General features: G+C 42.0%; 1 protein-coding gene across 1 annotated transcript; it reads right to left on the reverse strand.

Moving 5' to 3' along the window:
* Positions 1–828: 828 nt before the first annotated feature.
* Positions 829–22694, reverse strand: Apex2 (apurinic/apyrimidinic endodeoxyribonuclease 2). Its single transcript, XM_040743990.1, has 6 exons — positions 22459–22694; positions 21612–21695; positions 20748–20928; positions 20109–20255; positions 19177–19246; positions 829–2009 (listed from the first exon to the last, which is right to left on the reverse strand). The coding sequence occupies exons 1-6, from the start codon at positions 22610–22612 to the stop codon at positions 1092–1094; spliced, it is 1554 nt and encodes a 517-aa protein (XP_040599924.1). The 5' UTR covers positions 22613–22694; the 3' UTR covers positions 829–1091.
* Between the last annotated feature and the right edge of the window lie 64 nt (positions 22695–22758).

Genomic DNA, 22758 nt, shown 5'->3' on the forward strand with positions numbered 1-22758 from the left:
GTACTATACGGACTCATTCAGACAAGTCCCAGCCCCACAAGGAAACCACAGATTTCTTGTTAGTCTGACAACTCTATTTTACTGACAGGGAAAGCCACATTCAGGAAGAGGAAAGAAATGCCCCTAAATTGTCTTGGAAGCTGCACCAAGAGCTAAACCCTTTAGTCGACTTGAAGAGTCTTTCTCAGTGGTTTCAACAAAAATACAGAACTCTCCTCTTCACTGGTATACCTTGAGAGCTGAGCTCCAGGTAGACTCTGATGTCAGAACACAGAGCAGGTCTCAACTAAAGATACAGTTCTTTGGGAATGATGGCTTTCCCAAACCATGACATCTTCCAGAACAAGGAACGAATGTCTTTCTTGATCTACTATCCTTTCTTCCAATAGCATGTTACAGGGTTTACAAGCCTTTGGCTTAGCTATAGTACACAATGTCTTCATACACGGTTTCCAACAGGAAGCTAATAACTCTACTGGCTGAGGTGGTCACCTTGCCTGAGAGTTATGGTGTCTTCTGCCCTGTACCTCTGAGTGCTGAAACACCCTCCTTTCTCTCTGATGACCCATTTGTGAAGAACACACTACTTGGAAAGCTCTTGTTTAAGTATACACAACCCACACAGTACCAACCTTCCTCATGGTCCAAATTCAGAGTTGCAAATAATCCCCAGAGCTCACCCTTCATGAGGACCATAGCTCCTCCCTCTGTCATGCTGCTTTGGCAGTATCACACTGGGCTATGGGAGGTCACAAAGCCTAGGACTGAGACAGCCTCCCTGATTCAACTTTCTAGAACGCATCAAAATATTCACTCAACACTGTACACTGAAACAAAGACACGGAATTTATTTATGAATAGTGTTCAGCAAGGGCAGAAGGGATTAAAATTAGTTCCCTGCTCCTATGTGTACAAAGAGGAAGAAATAGAGATATAAGAAGAGGGAGGAGGCATTAGAAGAAGGGAAGGAACGCAGGGAAATGAGAAGAGAAAGGAAACCTCAGGGGAGAAGGCATTTTCAGAGGCAGGAACCTGGCATCAGACCCTGTTCATGGGGCAATCATGTCAGACATCCTTAGGCCTCGGTTGTTTCAACTGGGCCTTCTCCAGAGGAAAAAGTTACAGCGGGAGGAGGGGTCACTGGGAGGGCCCCGTGGCCTAGCACACATGTAGAAATGGCGGCCCAAGTTGGGTCCTGCTTTTTTCACAGTACGCATTACACATGGCTCCCTATGGCCTCCACAGAGAGGCATGGGAGAGGGCCCACTCAGCATAGACTTCCAGAAGGATGTTCGTATTTCTTTCTCATCTTTAGCCTCTGAAACCTTGGCCTTCTCTTCCACCACCGTGGCCACTGTCACCTCTTCTGGAGTCTTTGGGATTGTAAGAGTGCCTACTCGAGGCAGGTTAGGTAGTTCCACATCAGGAGAAGGTTGTGGAAGGCTCGAGGAAGGCTGGAAGTAACTCATCAGGTTTCTCTGGTTTCTTTTGAAGCCACCCTGACTTTTCCGAGACCTGGTTGAGTGCATTCGAGCTTTGCTTGGATGCTTCTGTACCTGAGTTGGATGGCTGGGCTGCAGGACTGGCTGAACTCGCACAGGTTCTTGTTCAAGAGGAACTAGGAAGCGAAGAATCTTGAGCTGGGTACCGGCAAATTCTGGGAGGAAGCGGGTACACAGAGCTGGGCACTGTTTTGCTGGTACACAGGATACATTCAAGACAGCTCCCACAGGGCAGTGATCAGAGCCCATCACTTCAGGGAGCAGGAAGGAGGCCTGGAAGGTATCTATGACCAAAGTCCTATCTCCCAGCACATAGTCAAGTCGAGAGCCATAGTTAAGATGGCGTGCACCACTGACTACTGACCAGCAGGTGAAGGCCTTCTCCTGTTTTGGATGGAAGTAGCGGTAGCTATCCATGAAGAGCCCTGTGTGGGAACCAGTCTCCATCCCTGGGTTACTGAGCAAGCCATCCATCCACTTACGCCCTGGGTCTTCTTCAAAGCACTCCTGGGGAAGGGAAAGGGAATGAAAAGCCAAAACTATATCCTTAAAACAGGAAGACATTTAGGCTAAATGCTTCATTTAACAAAGAAGAAAATTTGGTTATCCTAAAGAAGATTCCTGTTCAAGGTCTTATAGCCAGGCCAGCAGAGCTAGGCTTTGGTTATTTTCTTTTCTTTCTTCTTTTATTTACTTTTGTGAATGGGTGTTTTGCCTCCCTATATATCTGTGCACCATGTGCATGCAGTACCCATGAAGGCCAGAAGAGGTCGTCAAGTTCTCAGGAACTGGTGTTACAGATGGTTCTGAGCTGTCCTGTGAGTGCTTGGAATTCAACCTAGATCCTTTGTAAGAGGACTAAGCACTCCATGGCTGACCCATCTCTCCAACTCTGACAAGCATGAGCTTTTAAATAAATAATGTTAGAAATCAAAGCCCAGGTTTGGAGAGAAGGCTCAATGGTTAAAATGCATACTGTTCTTACAGAGGACTTGAATTTGGTTACAGCATCTATATAGACATCTCAAAACCACCTGTAACTCCATGGAATCAAATGCCCCTTGGTCTCTGTAGACACCTGCACTTAAGTGCAGATACACCCACACAGACACATAATTTAAAATAAAAATAAATTATTTTTATTTTTAAAACAGTCTTATTTTACATACCAATCCCAGTTTCCTCTCGGTGTCATCCACCCACCCCCCATCTCCCCATCCCACCCCCATCCACTCCTCAGAGTGCGTGAGGCCTCCCATGGGGGATCATCAAAGTCTGTCATATCCAAAAACCCAGTTCATGTACTAGGAATAAATGATGGTTCCACTGCCAGTGGCCCCCAAAACTGCCCAAGTCCCTCAGCTGACACCCACATTGGGGGGCATTGTTCAGCCTTATGCTGGTTCCCCAGCTGTGAGTCTAGAGTCCATGAGCTCCCACTTGCTCAGGTCAGCTGTTTCTATGGGTTCCCCCAACATGGTCTTGGCCCCTTTGCTCATATTTTCACTCTTCCCTTTCTACAACTGAACTCCAGGAGTTTGGCCCAGTAGTTAGCTGTGGGTGTCTGCCTCTGCTTCTATCAGCTACTGGATAAAGGCTCTAGGATGGCATTTAAGGTAGCCATCAATCTCATTATAGGGAAAGGGCATTTAAGGTAGCCTCTCCACTATTGCTTAGATTCTTAGTTGGGGTCATCCATGTAGATCTCTGGATATTTCCCTAGTAACAGATTTTTCATTAACCCCATAATGGTTCCCTCTCCCTTTTTTTCCTTCCCCCAACTCGACCTTCCCAATCTTTCATGTTCTCCTGCCCCTCCCCTTCTCTCCCTTCCCCACAAAATAAATCTTTTAAGAAGTTCCTGTTTGTCTTTCTCTGTAACCCATACTATGCTTACCTTGACATACATGACAAATCTAAAGGTCTGTCATTTACTCAATCAAAGTAATTCCCAGAATTGCTTTTCAAAAGATTGTAAAACAAAACCAAGAACGGTGGTTACACCTGGAATTCCAGCACTCAGGAGGCTGAGGCAGGATGATTATCATCAATTTGATGCCACCCTGTGAGTATATTGTAAGACCTCATTGCAATAAACAAACAAGAAAGGCAGTTGCCTCTAGAGAGTAGTAGGCCAAAATAAGGAGTTGGAAGACTTCTACTATTCCTTTAAGAGCCCCACTTCATGCCAATTTGTTTATCTCATGTATGTTAACATCCTCACTGATATCCCTTCTCCCTTAGGAGCTTGGGGGAATTCTGTGTGTGGCCTTTGTCTCTGATCCCTGATTCAACCACCATGCATTTATCTAGCTTACCCACTCACACACTCATTGATTTAGTCCAACAACATATTCATAGAACAGCTGCTTTATGATAGAACTGATGCTAGGGGTAAAGTAGATCTAGTTCTGATAACAACGGATGCTTACTTTGGGGAAATGATCTGGGAACAAGATGTGAAGCCCATGTGATAGTATCTTCAGTAGTGGAGGCTGCCAACTTAAAGAACAGCTTCTGTGATAGGTCTGTGCAAAATATCTAAACGATCCATGGAACACCAGACTGAAGATTCCAGTAGGGTAAGATTGCCACTGTCCATCAAGTAAAAGGTGATGGCCACTTGGACTAGCATGGTGCCAAAGAGGAGCTAGAACAAACACTACTGCCTGGTTGGCTATGGGGAAGGGGTAGAGAAAGACAAGTAGACTAGAAAAGCAGCTCTGGGGAGAAGCTTGCACTTCACAGTGTTTATCATCTTCACCACACTGCCACCACTTCATAAGATCATGCCAAGTTCTGCTAAGAGCCACACCTAGGTTTCTGTAGCTCTCTTAAACACCAATCAGGGAATCCTCCCACGCCTTCTTTCTCAAATACCTCCAGGGATGAGTCGTACTATGCCAACACTGGCCATGTGTAACACGAGAGATAAAAAGCTGATGGTCAGAGAAGCAAAGCAGCCAGCCACTAGCTCTTACCTCTACCTCAGACTGAATGGGTGCTCCTGGCTCCACAAATCCTTGAAATGCTCTTTCCATGAATCCTCAGAGACAATATCTCTTCCTGTCTGGAAACTAAATCTCTACATGAGAACCCTTGCGTCTTTCTTTTACACCTCTCTAGAGCAGGAATTAAAGGCATGTGATCCCAAGTGCTGAGAACACCTTTGTGTGAGATGTTTCTCTTTAGGACTGGATCAATTTTGTGTAGTCAGTGTGACCTTGAACTAACAGAGATCCATCTGCCTGTCTTCTGAGTCCTGGGATTAAAGGTGTGTATCACCATTGCCTCATCTCTATGGCTTGTGGCTAGCTTTGCAATCTGAACCCCCAGGCAAGCTTTATTAAATCGTAAATAATATATCATCACACCCATGCCTTTGATGCTCTTGAACAGTTTTTGTTTTCATCCTCCTCATAGCAAATCCTACAACTTGTCTTCCCCCTAAGGCAGATCATATAAACTAACGCCTCCCCACATTTTATGCAGCCAGTGAGAGACTCTTGGTCCAAACCCTTGCCTGATCTTAGGGCATAAGACCCTTATTCCAGACTCTCCACCTGCGAACCAAGTGGCCATGCTGACCTGGGAAGCAGGTAACCATCTTCACTCTCCTTCCTGTCCTACACTGCAATTTCCCAGCTTCATCCCCAGTCCTGCGGAAGAATGTTTGCAGGGGATGGTCCTCTCATCCCACTTTCATTCCCTGTAGACCCCCCCAAACTTTGAGGCAAACCTAGTTCTCCTACTTCCTGTGAACTCTCTCAGCCCCCTCCTTCAAACCCATTACTGCTCCTTTGTGTCAACTGCTGATACCTGGAAACACTCTCTACTTGGTAACCCAATGTCCACAATGGCCTATGAATCAGGCAGGCTATCTTCCCCTCCTTATGCTCCATTCAGTTCTTCCAGTCCTATCCTCAGCCCTGGAGCAGATCACTTGCAGGGGCCTAATCTCCTACTTTGCCTAAGTTCCCTGGAGACTCACCAAACTTTTCAGCAGACAAAGTTTGCCTCCTTCCTGTGGACCCTTTCTTCATCCCCTTCAAGTCCATCCCTCTCCTATGTCAGTCCCCAATACCTAAAACCACTTTCTACTGGGAAACTGCAATGTCCACATGGGGCAGGAATTCAATTAGGTGAATGACACTGTAGCTGTGATCTCTTCATTCTCTTATATTTCTGGTTGTGAGCCTAGCCTTTAACAGCTGAGCTATCCCTCCAGCCCAATCTCTTCATTCTCAGCCTCAGCCTGGTAACAACTTGCTGACAGTGTTCCTCCTCCTCCTACCTTAACTCCATCCACTGGAGACTCCAACTCTTGGCTCAGACCCAGGGTCAACCCAGCCCATTCATGCCTGTCTTTCTAGATAATTCTTTGCTTTACTGTAACCTACTTCATAGATCCCCTCTTCCCACCGCACCTCCCAACTCCCTATGAACTCTGCCTCTAGTTGTAAATAGTATCCCCTTGGTTCTTTCCTGAATCCTCTCCTAGCCCAGCATTATTCCTCTCTGAATCCCACTGTGGCAGAATGCCAGAAGAAACACTGTCTATCAGGCAATGCACAGCCACCACACATTTCTAAGATCCAGAGATGGCAACAGAAAACAAGGAATGGAACACCCACCCAAAAAAGACAAAACCAGTTGTCAGCAACTATAATTATAATCTTCTTAATTCCAGATGTCTAGACAACAACATAAAAACATAATAACACCCAGGACAGTGTGGCTCCACCAGATCCAGTAACTATACTATAGTAGACTATGAGAAATGTAATGTAACTAAAGCCCAAAAGAAAAACTTCAAAATAGCTATTATGAATATGTTTAAGTACCTTAAAGATGGTATAAATAAATCCCTTAATGTGAAAACACAAACAGTGGAATGAAATAATATACTTCAAGACATGAAAGTAGAACTAGAATCACTAATAAAAAAAACATCTGAGATAAAACAGGAAATGAAAAATTTAGGAGCTCCAAGAGGAACCAATAGAATAAAAGATATGGAAGTGAGAATCTCAGGCACTGAAGACATATGACATAAATGGATACATCTGTCAAAAAAGGTAAATCTAAAAACTTCCTGACACAAAACAGTCAGGATATCTGGAACACTATGAAAAGACCAAATCTAAGGATAATAGCAATAGAGAAAGAAGAGGAAACCCAGGTCAAAGACACAGAAAACATTTTTTCTTTCTTCTTTTGTTTTTGGTTTTTTGAGATAGGGTTTCTCTATGTAGCTTTGGAGGCTATCCTGGGACTCTCTCTGCAGACCAGGCTGGCCTCAAACTCACAGAGATCCACCTGCCTCTGCCTACAAATGCTGGTATTAAAGGCGGGCACCATTATCACGTTGGCCAGAAAATATTTTCAACAAAATCAAGGAAGATTTCTCATTCCTAAAGAGATCCCCCATGAAAGTCCAAGGAACATACAGAAGAATACTAAATAGACTAGACCAGAAAAGAAAGTCCCCTCTGCATGCAATGATCAAAATGCTGAAGATACAGAACAAAGAAAGAATATTAAAAGTCACAAGGGAAAAAGACCATGTAACATATAAAGGCAGGACTGTTAGAATTACACCTGACTTCTCAATGGAGACTCTAAAAGCCAGAAGAACATGGACAGATGTGCTACAAACTCAGCAAAAGTTCCACTCATAACAGATGAAGAAAGACATGACAAAACCAACTTTAATCAATATGTATCAACAAACCAACTCTACAGAAGGTATTAAAAGGAAAACTTCAATCTTAAGAGGCTAGCCACACCCAAGAAAACATGAATAGATAATCACTGACCAATAAATCAAAAGGGAAAAAATCTACGCCATAGCATAAAATAACAGAAATCAATAACCACGGGTAACTGCTCATTGGTAACTCTGAACATTATTGGTCTCAATTCTACAATTAAAAAACCAGACTAATAGATTGGATTTGAAATCCAGATCCAACTTTCTGCTGCATCCAAAAAACATACCTTACCATCAAGAATAGGTATCACCTAAGGGTAAAGGGTTAGAAAATATATTCTAAGAAAATGTACCTGAAAAGCAAACAGTTGTAGCTATTTTATTATCTGACAAAATAGACCTCAAACCAAAACTAATCAGAAGAGACATTGAAGGACATTACATACTCAATCAAAGGAAAAATGCACTGAGAGGGTATTGCAAACACAGAAGAGTACACCTTCTCAGCACCTCATGGAACTTTCTCCAAATTGACCACATTTTCAGACACAAAGCACATCTCAACAGAAACAAGAAAATTGAAATAATATGCTGCATCCTATCAGACTACTATAGATTAAAACCGATTATCAATAACAATGAAAAGATTACAAACTTATGGAAACTAAACATATCTCTACTGAATTAAAAAAATCTGTCAAGACTGAAAACAACTAAGAATTAAAGAAATTCTAAAATTGGATGATAATGAATACATAACATGCCCAAACTTATAGGACACAAAGAATGTGGTTCTAAGAAGTAAGTTCCTAGCACGAAGTGCCTACACCAAAAAAATCAATCAAGAGATCGCATACTAATAACATAATAGAATACCTGAAAGTTCAAGAATAAAGAAATCACATATAAAAGGAGTAGATGGCAAGAAATAATCAAACTCAGGACTAAAACCAATAGAAACAAACAAATCAAAACAAAGAATAAATAAAACAAAGAGTGGGTTCTCTGAGAAAATCAGTAGATTATTACCCAAATTAACCAAAAGATGAGAGAAGATCCAAATTAATAAAATTACAAATAAAAAGGAGGATATGACAACAGATATTGAGGAAATCCAGAGAATCATAAGGACATAAATCTACATTGGACCAAATAGGGAAAGCTAATATAAATAGATAAATTTCTTGATATATACCAATACCAAACTTAAATCTAGGGTAGATAAACAATTTAAATAAACACATAGCCAATGGTGAAAGCAACAGAAGAAGCAATTGAAAGTTCCCCAACCAATGAAACCTTAGGGCAAGATGGATTCAGAACAGAATTCTACCAGATATTCAAAGAATTAATGCCAACATTCCTTAAATTATTCCATAAAATTGAAACAAAAGGAATACTGCCTAAGTCTTTTTAGGAGTCACAGTTACCATGACACCCAAACCACACAAAGATCTAACAAAGAAAGAAAATTATAGACCATTTTCCCTTATGAACCTAGATGCAAAAATTTTCAATAAAATACTTTTAAAGTGAATCCAAGAACATATCAACCTAAACACTGAACTGAACTCCTGGAACCCAGTGACAGAGAGGGAGGAGTGATGAGCAAAGAGGTCAAGACTGGGCTGGTAAAACCCAAACAGCTGACCTGAACAAGGGGGAGATCTTAGACCCCAAACTGATGGCTGAGAGGCCAGCAAAGGACTGATCTAGATTCCCTGAATGTGGGTGTCAGTGAGGAGACTCAGGCAATCTATGTGGTTTTTTAGTAGCAGATCAGTATTTATCCCTGGCACATAAATGGACTTTGGGGACCGACCCATCCCACAATGAGGATGCTTTCTGAATCTTGACATTTAGGGGCCTCCCCGGAAGGAAATGACAGACTCTAGAGATCCTCCATGGAGAGCCTTACCCTCCCTGAGGAATGGCGTGGGGATTGGGTGGGGGGCTGGGGAGGAGTGGGTGTGGAAGGGAGGGAGAGGGAGCTGGGACTGACATGGGAAGCAAGCTTGTTCCTAATTTAAATATATAATAAAAAATGTAAGAAAAAAAGAACATATCAAAGAGATTATCCACCATGATCAAGTAGGCTTCAGCCCAGCAATGAAGAGATGATTCAACATAGGTAAATGGATACTATAATCTACCACACAAACAGGCTGAAGACAAAAACCACATGATCATCTGATTAGATTCAGAAAAGGCCACTGACAACATCCAACACTCCTTCATCATAGAAGTTTGCAGAGATCAGGGGTACAAGGGACATACCAAAACATAAAAGCAATATACAGCAAGCCTATAGAGAACATCAAATCAAATGGGGGCAAGACTCTCTCTCTCTCCATTCAATATAGTTCCTAAAGTCTCAGAGCAATAAGACAACCGAAGGTGATCAAGAGGATTAAAAAAAGGAAAAGAACAAGTCAAAGTATCTTTATTTGCAGATGACATGATAGCATACATAAGTGACCCTAAAAATTCTACCAGGGAACACCTATAGCTGATAAATACTTTCAGAAAAGTGGCAGGATACAAAAATCAATGCCCAAAAATCAGTAGCCCACCTATATACAAATGACAAATGAACTGAGAAAGAAATGAGAGAAACAACACCTTTCATAATAGCCTCAAATAATAAAAAGTTTCTTGGAGTAACTCTAACCAAGTAAGTGAAAGAGTTATGTGATAAAAATTTCAAGTCACTGAAGAAAGGAATTAAAGAAGGTATCTGAAGATGGGAAGATCTGCCACACTCATGAATCAATAGGGTTAATGTAGTAAAAATGGCAAATTAGCAAAATCAGAAATGAAAAGGGGGACACAACAATGGACACTGAGGAAATCCAAAGAATCTTCAGGTCATACTTTGAAAACCTATACTACAAAAAAGTTGATAATTTAAAGGAAATGAACAATTTTCTGGATGGATATCACTTACCAAAAGTAAATAAAGAACATAGAAGCTATTTAAACAGACCTATAAGTCCTAATGAAATGGAAACAGTCATCAAAAGTCTCCCAACCAAAAGAATCCCAGGGCCATATGGTTTCAGTGCAGAATTCTACCAGTAATTCAAAGAAGAGATAATACCAATATGCCTCAAAGTGTTCCACACACTAGAAGCAGAAGGTTCATTGTCAATCTCTTTTTATGAGGCTGCAATTACCTTGATACCCAAGCAACACAAAGACACAACTAAGAAACAGGACTACAGACCAATATCCCTCATGAACATTGATGCAAAAATACTCAATAAAATACTGGCAAATCGAATCCAAGTACACATCAGAAAAATCATCTACCATGATCGAGTAGGCTTCATCCCAGGGATACAGGGATGGTTCAACATATGAAAATCTGTCAATGTAATCTGCCATATAAACAAACTGAAAAAGAAAAACCACATGATCAACACACTAGATGCTCAAAAAGCCTTTGACAAAATCTAACACCCCTTCATAATAAAGATCTTGGAGAGATCACAGATAATACAAACATTCCTAAACATAATCAAAGCAATATATAGTAAACCAAAGCCAACATCAAAATAATTGGAGAGAAATTCAACCAGATTCCTCTAAAATCAGGAACAAGAGAAGGCTGTCCACTTTCTCCAGATCTCTTCAATATTGTACTTGAAATTCTAAGTAAAACAACAAAGGAGATCAAGAGGATACAAATTGGAAAGGAAGACGCCAAACTTTGACTATTAGCAAATGATATGATGGTTGACAAAAGTGACCAGAAAGACTCTACCAGGGAACTCTTACAGCTGATGGACACCTTCAGAGAAGTGGCAGGATACAAGATCAAATCAAACAAAAATCAGTAGCCATACTATATACACATGATAAATGGACAGAGAAAGAAATCAGAGAAACTTCATCCTTTACAATAGTCACAAACATCCACATAGAGAGATACTCTCTTAGAGTAGACATCTAGAGGAAATAGATTCATCGACCATAGAAAAACTTAAGTCCAACAAATCCCTAACACAAAATATCCAGGAAATATGGGACACCGTAAAAAGATGAAACCCAAGAATAAATAATAGGTATAGAAGAAGGTGAAGAAATACAGCCCAAGGATACAGAAAGTATATTCAACAAAATCATAGAAAAAAACTTTCCCAACTTAAAGAAAGACATACCAATTAAAGTACAAGAAGCCTACATAACACCAAATAGAGTGGACCACAAAAGGAAGTCCCTTCGCTATATAATAGTAAAAACCCCGAATATACAGAATAAAGAAAGAATATTAATAGCAGCCAAGGAAAAAGGCTAAGTGACATAGAAAGGCAAACCTATCAGAATCACACCTAATTTCTCCATGGAAACTCTGAAAGCCAGAAGGTCCTGGATAGATAGCCTACCAACACTAAGAGACCATGGATGCCAGCCCAGACTGCTATACCAAGCAAAACTTTCAATCACTATAGATGGAGAAAAGATATTCCATGACAAAACTAGATTTAAACAATACGTATCCACTAACCCAGCCCTACAGAAAGTTCTGAAAGGAAAACTCCAACCCAAAAGAGTTAACTACAACCAGAAAAACACCTTACCAACAGCCAAAAGAAAAAAGAGGTGGAAATCCACAAATAATTCCGCTACAAAAAAACAACAATCAATAGTCATTAATATCCCTCAATATTAATGGTCTTAATTTGCTCATAAAAAGACACAGGCTAACAAGATGGATTCGAAGACAGAAGCCATCCTTCTGCTGCATACAAGCAACACACCTCAGCCTCAAAGACAGACATTATTACCTCAGAGTTAAGGGTTGGGAAAAGATTTTCCAATCAAATGGACCCAAGAAACAAGCGGAGTAGCAAATTAGATTTTAAAATAAAATCAATCAAAAGACATGAAGGAGGTCATTTCATACTCATCAAAGGAGAAATCCACCAAGATGAAATTTCAATTCTGAACATCTATGCTCCAAATGCAAAGGCATCCATGTTCGTAAAAGAAACATCATTAAAACGCAAATAACATATAAAGCCCCACAAACGTATAGTGGGAGTCTTTAACACCCCACACTCACAGCTAGACAGGACTACCAGAAAGAAACTTAACAAAAAAGCAAAGGAACTAATAGAAGTTATGACCCAACTGGGATTAACAGACATCTATAGAACGTTCAAACCCCCCCCCCAAAAAAAGAAGACACCACCTTATCTGAAGCACATGAAACCCTCTCAAAAATCAATCACATACTTGGCAACATTTCAAACCTTAACAGGTACAAAAACATTGGAATAAATCCATGTACCTTATCAGACCACCATACATTAAAATTAGAATTGAACTACAACACAAATTGCAGAAACCCTACAAAATCATGGACATTGAATAATGCACAATTGCACCACTCCTCAGTCAAAGAAGAAATAAACCGAAGAATAATCACACTAGAGAATTAACAGCACAACTGAAAGCTCTAGAACAAAAAGAAGGAAACTCACCCAGGAGTAGACGCCAGGAAATAATCAAATTGAGGGCTGAAATCAATAAAGTAGAAGCTAGGAAAACCATAGAAAGAATCAATGTAACAAAGAGTTGGTTCTTTGAGAAAATCAACAAGATAGACAAACCTTTATCCAAACTTACCAAATGGCAGAGTGTGAACATGCAAATTAACAAAATCAGAAATGAAAAGGGGCACATAACAACGGACACTGAGGAAATTCAGAGAATCATCAAGTCATACTATGAAAACCTGTACTCCACACAATTTGAAAATCTAAAGGAAATGGACAATTTTCTGGATAGATGTCACTTGCCAAAATTAAATCAAGAACAGATAAGTAATTTAAATAGATCTATAACCCCTAATGAAATAGAAGCAGTCATCAAAAGTCTGCCAACTAAAAAGAGCCCAGGGCCACATGGCCTCAGTGCAGAATTCTACCAGAAATTCAAAGAACAGCTTATACCATTTCTTCTCAAAGTATTCCATGCAATAGAAGCACTTTGCCAAACTCTTTCTATGAGACTTCAATAACCTTGATACCCAAGCCACACAACTAAGAAAGAGAACTTCAAATCAATATCCCTCATGAACATCGATGCAAAAATACTCTATAAAATACTGGCAAATCAGATCCAAGAACACATCAGAAAACTCATCCACCAAAAACAAGTAGATTTCATTCCAGGGATCCTGGGATGGTTCAACATATGAAAATCCATTAATGTAATCCACCATATAAACAAGCTAAAAACAAAAATCACATGATCATCTCACTAGATGCTGTAAAAGGCTTTGACAAAATCCAACACCCCTTCATGATAAAGGTCTTGAAGAGATCTGGGATAAAAGGAACTTACCTTAACATAATAAAAGCTATATACAGCAAACCAACAGCCAACATCAAACTAAATGGACAGAAACTCAACGTAATTCCTCTAAATTCTGGAACAAGACTAGGCTGTTAACTCACTATACCTTTTCAATATTGTACTTGAAGTTCTAGCTAGAGCAATACAACAACAAACCTTCATCCAGTGACTGATGGAAGCAGAGGCAGACACCCACAGCTAAACACTGAAATGAACTCCTGTAATTCAGTGACAAAAAGCGAGTGATGAGCAAAGGAATTAAGACTGGGCTAGTTTCAGTGACAGAAAGGGGGAAATGATGAGCAAAGGAGTTAAGACTGGGTTGGTTTAACCCACAGAAACAGTTGACCTGAACAAGGGGGGAGCTCTTAGACCCTAGATTGATGGCTGTGTGGAAAGCATGGGACTAACCTAGACCCCCTGAATGTGAGTGTCAGTGAGGAGGCCTAGATAATCTATGGGGCCTTGGTTAGTACCTAACCCTGGCATACAAATGGACTCTGGGTGCCCTTCCCACAATGATGCTCTCTCAGTCTGGACTCTTGTGAGAGGGCCTAGGCCCTGCCCTGGATGAAATGACCGACTCTGGAGATCTACCATGGAGGGCCTCACTCTCCCTAGGTATCAGAGTGGATTTTGGGTAGGGAACTAGGGGGGCTGGTGCTGAGGGCGGGGGAGGAGGGGAGGAAGAGGGAACTGGGATTGACATGTGAAACAAGCTTGTTTCTAACTTAAATTTTAAAAATGGAAAGAAAAGGCAAGCTCTTTGAATTCATACTCCAGAGCACCCTCAGTGATATCTGTCTTTGTTAGGGTTTACTATTGCAGTAAGGATCGTAACCACGGCAACTCATACAAAGGAAACATTCAATTGTGGTGGCTTGCTTACAGTTCAGAGTTTCAGTCCATTAACATGGGGAGTATGGTAGCATGCAGGCTAGAACTGAGAGTGCTACATCTTAACTCAGAGGCAATAGGAAGTTGACTGTCACCCTGAGTGAAGCTTGAGAAAAAAGACCTCAAACCCCACCCCCAAAATGACACACTTCCAACAGATGGTGTGGTCCAGATTAAAGATGTGCCCTCCAGCATCAAGGTCTAGATTAAAGACTTGTGTCATCCAGTTTCCTCCAACAAGACCATACTTCCTCCAACAAGGCCACACCTCCTGAGAGTGCCACTCTCTAGGAATCTATGAGGGCCAGTTACATTCAAACTTCCACAATATCAAAGCAAATAACCAAAACTCTTTGAGTCTAAAAATTGTTCTATGACATCTCTTTGTACTGATTGAAACCTCCATTACCAGGAATGAATTACATATAGTTGAATTGTTGGTCAAATGAGCCCCACAGAAACCCTCAATCAATTCAGGCTATTCCCAAGGCTATTGATTGCTCTCCACAAATTGATTGTTAAGCAGTACTGCCAAAGACAACATAAACATATCTCCCTGAACACAAAAAGTCAAACTAATTCCTAACCAAAGCTGGTACTCTGCCCACTATCAAAGGATAAAGGTAAGCATCAACTCAGCTATAAATCCTTTGATAAACAATGGCGACCTGCATGCATGATACACTTTTACAACTGTAGCACAAAAGTCCTGGGAATAAGCAATCACTCTCTGACTAGATTTATGACATACTCCCTAAGACTCAACCCATGCTTGACACCACCTTGGGGCCAAGAACCTGAGACTAGATGGTCAGGGACTTAAGGAAAAACGAATACCATTGTTTTGCTAAAGGAATGTAAAAATATGATGATTCCTATACTGTTATACCCATCAGTGTCTTACTCAGCCATCCTCAGAGGAGCTTCCATGGGAAGAAAAATGGGAGCAAATACACAAGTGGGCAATGTCTTGAGTGACAGACTTTAGAATATTCAAGTCCTATATGGGGTGTCTTCATCAAATCCTTCTCCTCAGGACTCAGAGAAGAAGAAAGCATTAAGAGCCACAGGTGATGGAAGACAGCAAGGAAACAATGCCATCCAAACACACACATGAACTCAGAGACTGGGGCAGCTTGGACAGGGTCTGTACAGTTCCAAGCCAAATGGGCTCCAGCGCTGAAAGTGGGAAATTAGCATGATTCCATTTCTAACCACAAAGCTATCTACAATAGACAACTGCTCACAAAGGAAAAATTAGTTTTCTCCAACTGAGTCTCACTGGATATGTTAAACACGCTGAAGGGCAAGTCCCATGCCAACCAGTAGGTGGCCAACACGAAACACAATGGTACTTTTGTACATCCTTGTCTGAGCATCCGTTTTTTTTTTAACCTTACTGGTCTTTTGCTTACATATTATGGTTTTCCATATTGTGTTTTTATGGTTGCTCCCTCCTTTCTTCCCCTCTCTCTACAGCTCTTTCTTTTTTCTCTTTGTTTTCTAAAGAGAGAGAGAAAGAAAGGAGACATGAAGCTGTATGGGTTGGGAAGAGCAGAGGATCTGGGAGATGAGGGAGGGGAAACCATGATCAGAATATATTATGCAAAAAATAAAAGTTCCTTCCTCCAGAGGATGCATGCTTGAGCCATTGAGGGAGGAATGATGAAAACCTGGCACAGGCCTGGATGGCTTTTCATATCCCACATTCAGCATTTATGCTTTTGTAGTGAAGTCTTCATAAACACAAAAGCAAGGTTCACAGAACTTATGGACAACTCAACATGCAGAGTTGTAAGAAGGCAAACAACTCATCCATGTGTTGGGAGAGTGGCCCACCCAACACCACAGCAATGGAAGCTGGGCACTTATGGTCTTTCTAGACCTTCCTCTGCATATGTTTCTTCGTTTGTCTATTTGTATCATTTCAAATATTCTTTAGGCTAATCAGTAGATGTAAGTTATAGTGGCTGTCTGAGTACTTGCTTTGCCCTAGTAAATTAAGTTACCATATGGATGAGGTCGTGTGAATTCCAATGTATAGCTTAGAGGCTCCAGAGGTGACTGGGTCTGAAGTGACAGTCTTGGAAAGTAGTCCTCAACATGTGAAATATGACCATGCTTGAGGCAGACAAGTCATAACTGAACAGTATTAAAGGACAACTAGCTGATGTCTACAGATGAAGAGCTGCTTGCTTGCTTGGAGGCACGGAGCAATCCCCACAACTTTTGAGTTCACAGGAGTCTTCTGTTGGTTCTTACAGTATGAGAGCAGAGGAAAAACAGGCACCTTACTTTTCTAGCACAGCAGTCATTTCTATGAGGATGGGCAAGATGAGAAGTTTCATATATATTCTAAGGTAGTGGTTCTTAAGCTTGTATGTGTAATAAAGTCTCTTTAGGACTTTTCAACAAACCATTACCATGACTCTACACCTAAGACATTCTGATTCTATTGTTTCCATGCAGTATTAAGGTATTGATACATTTGCTCTAATATGCAGTGAAGGGTTAAGGAAACATTGGCCTAGAGGGAGTAAGAGGCTCGTATAAGAAAAAAGAAGAGAAGGGATTGCTGCCTATTTGGTGAGAGTGAAACGAGCTAGAATGAAATGAGCTTTTGTAGTGGGTAGGGGAATTATATATGTCTGGAGTGAAAAGAGTGGGCAGAGATACTGAGCATAGAAACAGAGACAGGGCAGTAACCAGAAAGCACCTCGAATGCCTGGCCTCAATGCCTTTTCTGTATCACAGAGGTAAAAGGGTGGTTTGCAAACAGGAAAACTGCCCTCAAAATCTTCTTCATGCCCGCAAAGGACTCTGCCTCCCCACCTCCTGCCACTCACTTCCTATGACACTCTAAAAAGGCTGAGACTTGAAGTTCTCCACATCGTAAAGGTTCTACTAACCTTTAAAGATTTAGCTAGTTTTAGCTATCTCACAGATGTCTTTGCTTGCCTAGGAATTCCATCTTTGGGTTACTCTTGCTTCCTAGGGAAGCCACCTCAGTCATGAAGACACCACTCTAGAACTGGACAGCAATGTATCTATGGCACATTCACATACTGAAGGTTTAGGGGCCATGAGCTAGATTGGATTGTCCTTCAGCACATCAGCCAGAGGCAGGCCAAGATAAGGTCAGTACTGTCTATTGAATGAAACACAAAACTTCATACATATTTTAGAATAGTATTTCAGTGGGACTATATAAAATTTAAGAAGCTTCTACATAGTAAAGGAAACAACTGATAGAGCGAAAACACAACTATAGAGCAAGAGAAAATATTTTCAAACTACTTATCTGATGGGGATTAATATCCAGAGCATACAAGGAGCTCAAACAACTGAATAACAAAAATAGGTTTGAGCCGGGCGGTGGTGGCGCACGCCTTTAATCCCAGCATTCGGGAGGCAGAGACAGGCGGATCTCTTTGAGTTCCAGGCCAGGCTGGACAGACAGCCTCCAAAACAATAAAGAGAAACCCTGTCTTGTAAAACCAAAAAAAAAAAAAAAAAAAAGGTTTGATTGGGGGCTGGAAAGATGGCTCAGCAGTTAAGAACACTGAATGCTTATCTAGGTCCTGAGTTCAATTCCCAGCAACCACACGGTGGCTCACAATCATTTATTGTGAGATCTGGTGTCCACCTCTGGCATAAATGCGTACATGCAGATAGAGCACACATATATGTAAAATGAATCTTAAAAAATAGGTCTGTTTGAAAAATCAGTAAAGCCAGGTATGGTGGCCCACACCTTTAATCCCAGCTCTTGGGAGGCAGAGACAGGTGGACCTCTGAGTTTGAGGCCAGCCTGGTCTACAGAGCGAGTTCTCGACTAGCCAGGGCTATACAGAGAAACCTTATTGCAAAAAACAAGTCAAAAATTGGTAAATAATCTAAATAAACATTTCTCAAAAAGGATATACAAGTGGCCAATATACATATGACATAATATCAGAGAAATGTGAACCATATCCAGTGCAATAGACAGCATGTTCCTCTCAGTCTTGCTAGCATGGCTAGTTTCAAAGACAAGAAATAAAAGCTACCTCATGATCCAGAAAACCCACTATCAGTATCTATACAAAGAAAATGAAATCAGTATGACCACGAAACATCTGTACTCCCATGTTCACTGCAGTATCATTTACAACAGCCAAGATACACGTGTTCATTAATGAACAAATAAGGAAAAATATAATACACATATACACAATACACTACTTTTTAGCCAGAAAGAATATATATATATATGTATATATATCATCATACTCCATAAAATACATGCAATTATTACATGTAATTTCAGAATGAAAAAAGACCAAAAAAGAAAAAAACCAACAAAACAACAAAAATACACGGGTGGTGGTAGCGCACACCTTTAGTCTCATCACTTGGGAGGCAGAGGCAGAGGCAGGCAGATCTCTGTGAGTTCGAGAGTTCGAGGCCAGCCTGGTCTACAACAGCTAGTTCTAGGACAGCCTCCAAAGCCACAGAGAAACCATGTCTCAAAAAACCAAAAAAGAAAGAAAGAAAGAAAGAAAGAAAGAAAGAAAGAAAGAAAGAAGAAAAAGAGGATATATTCAAACCAAGTACTATTTTTCCATAAAGTAAGCTACCACTGGTGCCAAACCCCCAGTTTTGGTTGGCTGGGTGAACAGAACCAGAATGTGGCCTAGGGTTCAGAGGAAGACTTACCAGACTGCTGGCATCACAGTGGTCAATAGGTCGATGGGCTGTATTCAGATCCCCCAGGATTATCACATGACTGAAAAACACATTGGGGGGATTGTCATCTGCACATTCAAGAATGAGGAGTTCCACATACATTTTTTCTTTCTTTTTTTGGTTTTACGAGACAGGGTTTCTCTGTATTGTTTTGGAGGCTATCGGTCCAGCCCGGCCTCGAACTTACAGAGATCCGCCTGCCTCTGCCTCCCGAGTGCTGGGATTTAAGGCGTGCGCCACCACCGCCTGGCCCTCCACATACATTTTTCCCAGGCCTGAAAGCCCAAGACAGGCAACCTCTCACCTAGAGCCTTTTGCTATGAATTACTCACAGCAGTGTGCCTCTTCCATTCTTCCCTCTTGACACATTCAAGATGCTTCTCACACATGAGGAACCAAATTCTGAGCAGCAAAGTTGACACTGTTCCAAAAACTCTGAATGCTTCAGTGATCGCTAATGGCAATTTTCTCCTCCTTCAAAGCTGAGCTCAGCCACTATCCCAGGAAGAAGCGCCCTTTCATTATGCTACTCTACTCTCACTTTTTCCCCGGCTAGCCTTGGAACTAACACACTACCACCCTCACCTCATTTTCTTCTCAAAACTCTTCTGTGCGGAAGGGATTCCCACAGGCGTTTGACAAAGGAGAGCATGGAGCAGAGCTGCCCTCGAGGCTTATGGTGAGCGAAGAGCCAGAAAAACTGCTCAGAGTACAAAACCCGTGTTCGTGTCACTTGACACTGTCCTCACAGTTCTTAAGACAGCCATGCCTGTTTAGGTCAGCATGACAGTGTTCCAAACCAGACTGTAAAGGAACTTGTATGTCCTTTTATGGAGCACTGCACAAGGTCAGTCACCAAGATCATCAGTTTAACCAAGACCGGCTGCCTAGATTTACAGTACCTGCCAGCGGCTAGGAGCGCTTCTGCTCGGATCTGCAGCAGGCGATAAAAACGCATCTTAAAGGACAACCGCTCAGGCTTCCCAGGATCCGCATGTGGACAGTACACATTGATGAGGGTCAAGGTCTTCTCCTTCCCTTCCGATGTGCTGAGGAGAAACGAGCACCCCCCGCAACAGGTTAGTTTCAAGATTCTCCTTCCATAGCCACACCATGCAGCTTCCAGTTAATGGCTGTCCGTGAGACAGAAGAAAAAGGGAAGGCATGAGCAGGTCTTGGGGATGGACTCTGTCTGAGGCAAGGAGGGCATAGTACCCATGAAAACTGGGCGATAATACTGCCATTCACAAAGATACCCAGAAAGAAATCAATTTGGGGCAATGAGTTCTGTGCTGGCTAAGCTCCTTCCGAGTAACCTGTGGTAATTAGAGCTGTACTCCCAGGCTAGTCTAGAGAGGGGAACAAAAGGCTCAGAAAGAAGATTATTTGCCAGGATCACTTAACCGAGCTAGTACTACAGTGCAGGAAGGCAAGTTCGGGAACTTTTCTATAGCAGTTGCATACCTATAAGTTGGGCTTATATTCTGGACACTAAGACTAGAACCAGAGATGGTCTGTAGTAGGAGGATATGGGCTATTACCAGATCTTATGCTGTGTGAGGAGGGCCCGTCCCTCACTATCCAGAACCCGGAGTTCCTCTTGGGTGAACTCATCCATGTTTCCATAGCAACCAACATCCCCATTCATGGTGGCAAACACACCACTCAGGCCTTCTTCAGCAGCCACTGGGGTAGCACTGTCTTTACAAAAGGTAGCCACACCTGGGAACAGACAACAGTATTCTCAACGGGACTGGCAGTCACAACAGTACTGTATAGCCTGTCCCACTCCAAATGTCCCCATACAAGGAATAGTTTTGGTTATCTTTGTTAAATGTATGAACAATCCTCCTAACTCAAGGGCCATATATGGCTCTGGAGAAGCTGAAGCACCTAACCCATACCCTGAGGCCTCGGTTTCATCTAAAGAGGCCACAGAATAATGTTATACTTTATAAGAACAATAATAATACATTTTACACAGATACATGGCAAGTGCTGATAAAATACTGGCTATTAGTATTATCCCATGCATGACTGTCTAAATCCATGTGACAGCCTAGAAAGTAAGCATTGCTCTCGTTTTCTAGGTGGGAAACCTGAGATACAAAGGTAAAATAACTTGCCAGAGAATCCATAGCTAGGAAGTAAGCCATGACTTGAACCCTAGCAGTTCAGTTCCAGTCTCACACAATTAACCATGGCATTATTGTACTTCTGAGGGCCAAATGGGTCATTTGGCACATGAACATTAGGTTGTATGCAACCTCAGATTATGCTGCTTTAGCTCTGAAGATGAAAAGTTGAAACCCATTACCTTCGCATGAAATACCAAACCACTTTTCTGCTGCTTGCCTTCATCACCAGCACTAACTTAATTAAATACCCCAGAAAAACCCATTTACCAGAGTAGCCACTACGGCTGCGGCTGAAGCTGAAATAGGAGTTATAGCCCTCAACAACAGCCAGGGGCTCTGTCAGTACGTCTCCTGCAAAACAAATGTAATATCAAGTCAGAGGTAAAAGTAGCACTGTGGACCCATGAAAGACTGGAATTACAGTTACAAGCTAATTACTGGCATACATCCCAGCTGTAACTGGGAGGAGGGAAAAGAAGTGTTTATGATGAGAGGAGCTGGAAAGATGGAAAGGCCAGAAAGGGAAATGATATTCAGATTAGATGGGGAGGCAGGGAGATCTGAGCAGAGCCAATCAGAGCTAAGCCTTGTGGTCTAGGTGATGAGAGGCCTGGAGAGAGGAGACTGGGGATCTGAAGTGAGGGTAGGAGAGGGAATTAGGAATATAAGTTGGGGATGATAGTTGAAGAGATTCGGACGTCTAAGTTTGGGGTTAGACATGAAACAGGAATCTGAGGCTCTGAGGTGGAAGAGAAAAGAGGATTTAGGACTATGAAAAGGGGAGTCTAGGCTGAGGGCAAAGATTAGGTGGGAATTAAAGGACTGAGGTGGGAGCAGGAATGGAGAATTGAGGAATATGGCTTAGGAGCACGGAAGGAGAAAATTCAATGCACGGAGCTGTGGCGCTAGAGGGGGCGGGAAAGTAGGCCAGGAGTGGGAAACAGGGACTCTAGCTGGGGTGGCGGTCTTTAAGAGGAAAGCGATCCGTACTTTCAGGTGGGTACAAGGGCAGGATTCTAAGTATGAGTAAAGAAAAAATGAAATGAGGTGGAGCAGGGAGCAAACGTTAGCAGGAAGAAAACATGGTAGAGGCCTTGGATCCTCGAATACTTACTGGTCACTTTGGTCTCCTGGAGACAGACAATATCAGCATCCAACTTGTCCAAAACGCGTCGTAAGGCCGTAGGACAGTTGCTGGGTTCCTGGCATGTCAGTCCTTGCAGGGGACTCCGGATCCCGTTGATGTTCCAGCTTACCACGCGCAACATTTTGGTAAACAGTAAGGCGAGCTTAAGCGCGGAAATTCATTGCCGCCCGGAAGTGAGCTGGGTCCCCGCCTTCCGCACGCGTTCGCGCAGGCGTTCTAGTCTCGCTCCTCCTCCCCCCGCCCCTGCGACGGCAGGACGCACGCAGG

The sequence above is a fragment of the Mesocricetus auratus genome, unplaced genomic scaffold (assembly GCF_017639785.1).
Source record: "Mesocricetus auratus isolate SY011 unplaced genomic scaffold, BCM_Maur_2.0 Super-Scaffold_100003, whole genome shotgun sequence".
Taxonomy (NCBI): domain Eukaryota; kingdom Metazoa; phylum Chordata; class Mammalia; order Rodentia; family Cricetidae; genus Mesocricetus; species Mesocricetus auratus.

Coding starts and splice junctions, on each gene's coding strand:
- Apex2 (XM_040743990.1), bottom strand. CDS start 22,612: ATGTTGCGCGTGGTAAGCTGGAACATCAACGGGATCCGGAGTCCCCTG. Junction 21,696..22,458: donor CCAGGAGACCAAAGTGACCA/GTAAGTATTCGA, acceptor TTTGTTTTGCAG/GAGACGTACTGACAGAGCCC. Junction 2,010..19,176: donor ACTGTGATGCCAGCAGTCTG/GTAAGTCTTCCT, acceptor TCCCTTCCCCAG/GAGTGCTTTGAAGAAGACCC.